A 1,283-nucleotide genomic window follows, 5' to 3' on the forward strand; every position below is an offset into this window, starting at 1 on the left:
ATACACATATACTCCTACACACACACACACACGCGCGCGCATATATATATATATATATATATATATATATATATATATATATATATATATATATATATATATATATATATATATATATACAGCCTTGACCAAAATTATTAGGCCACTCCAATGTTTTGGAGTTCTGCTATCTCAATGTTACTGAAACTCGTGCACATGGTAGATTATGGTATAGTTCACAATAGACATTAATTTTAATATCTGGGTGACCCTCTTTTAACGTCAATTACCGCTTTTATACTGTATTGTACATATGCGACCAATTATGAGTAAGACAAACGTCTAAAATGAACTTATGTTTCCTTGATTATTTCAGAGTTTTATGCTAAAATACGTTGTAGATACAGTTAATAAATGATAAAATGCCTACAAGGGAGTTGCGTGAGTGTGAGCGAGGTCAACTCGTAGCTCACCATGAAGATGGAACGTCTCAAATGCAAATTGTTCAGAAGATGAAATGTTCTCGATGTGCGGTGCAAATGACTCTCAAGCGCTTCAGAGAGACAAAAGATGTGAAGACAATACATAGAACAGGTAGAAAGCAGGTTACATCACCTCCTGATGACAGATCCATCATCTATCAGTTTCTCAGAAACAGGAGAAAAACATCGTCGGAGCTCTGTGTAGACTTCAACGAGGCAAATACTTCACAAATATCAGCTAGAACTGTTAGAAAAAGGCTTGTAGAACACGGTCTGAAAGGCTGTAAAGCTAGGAAGAAGCCATGGGTTTCTGAAGCGAATATGTAAAAAACCTCTTCACTAGGCCAAAAACCACTCAAATTGAACTAGTGAGCAATGATCGAAAGTCATATGGTCTGATGAAAGTAAACATGTGTTAAGATAGTACATGTATTCAGTCAACATATAAACTTGATATAACTGGTTTGTTGTCAAAAATATATTTTTAAAAAAAGTACCCAGCATGAAGCTAATATTAGTTTTCGTGCTTTTACTCAGGATTTCGGTACATCTGGTGCAACTTTCGTGCGTCGCAAAGTTGGGAAAGCATTTAAGGCTGAATGTCTGGTACCAACCGTAAAATATGGGGGTGGTTCTAGCATGGTGTGGGTCTGCATGTGTACCACAGGACACAGAGAAGTGTTTTTATGTCAGGGAAGGATGACTTCTGCTACCTGTTTCTATGTTATCGGATGATTTAGAGCCATCAATTGTTAAATTGTATCCAGGAGTGACGAAAAAAAGTGTTATTTTTCAACAGGACGTCATACAGCAAAGAATGCT

The 1,283-nt window shown here is 36.4% G+C and overlaps 1 protein-coding gene across 1 annotated transcript; it reads left to right on the top strand.

Moving 5' to 3' along the window:
- Positions 1–401: 401 nt before the first annotated feature.
- Positions 402–788, top strand: LOC149134330 (uncharacterized). The gene has a single exon (XM_089356902.1). It carries the CDS (start codon positions 402–404, stop codon positions 786–788), a length of 387 nt encoding a protein of 128 aa, XP_089213028.1.
- The last annotated feature ends 495 nt before the right edge of the window (positions 789–1,283 follow it).

Source organism: Octopus bimaculoides, chromosome 8 (genome assembly GCF_046866305.1).
Source record: "Octopus bimaculoides isolate indiv1 chromosome 8, ASM4686630v1, whole genome shotgun sequence".
In the NCBI taxonomy this organism is placed as follows: Eukaryota; Metazoa; Mollusca; class Cephalopoda; order Octopoda; family Octopodidae; genus Octopus; species Octopus bimaculoides.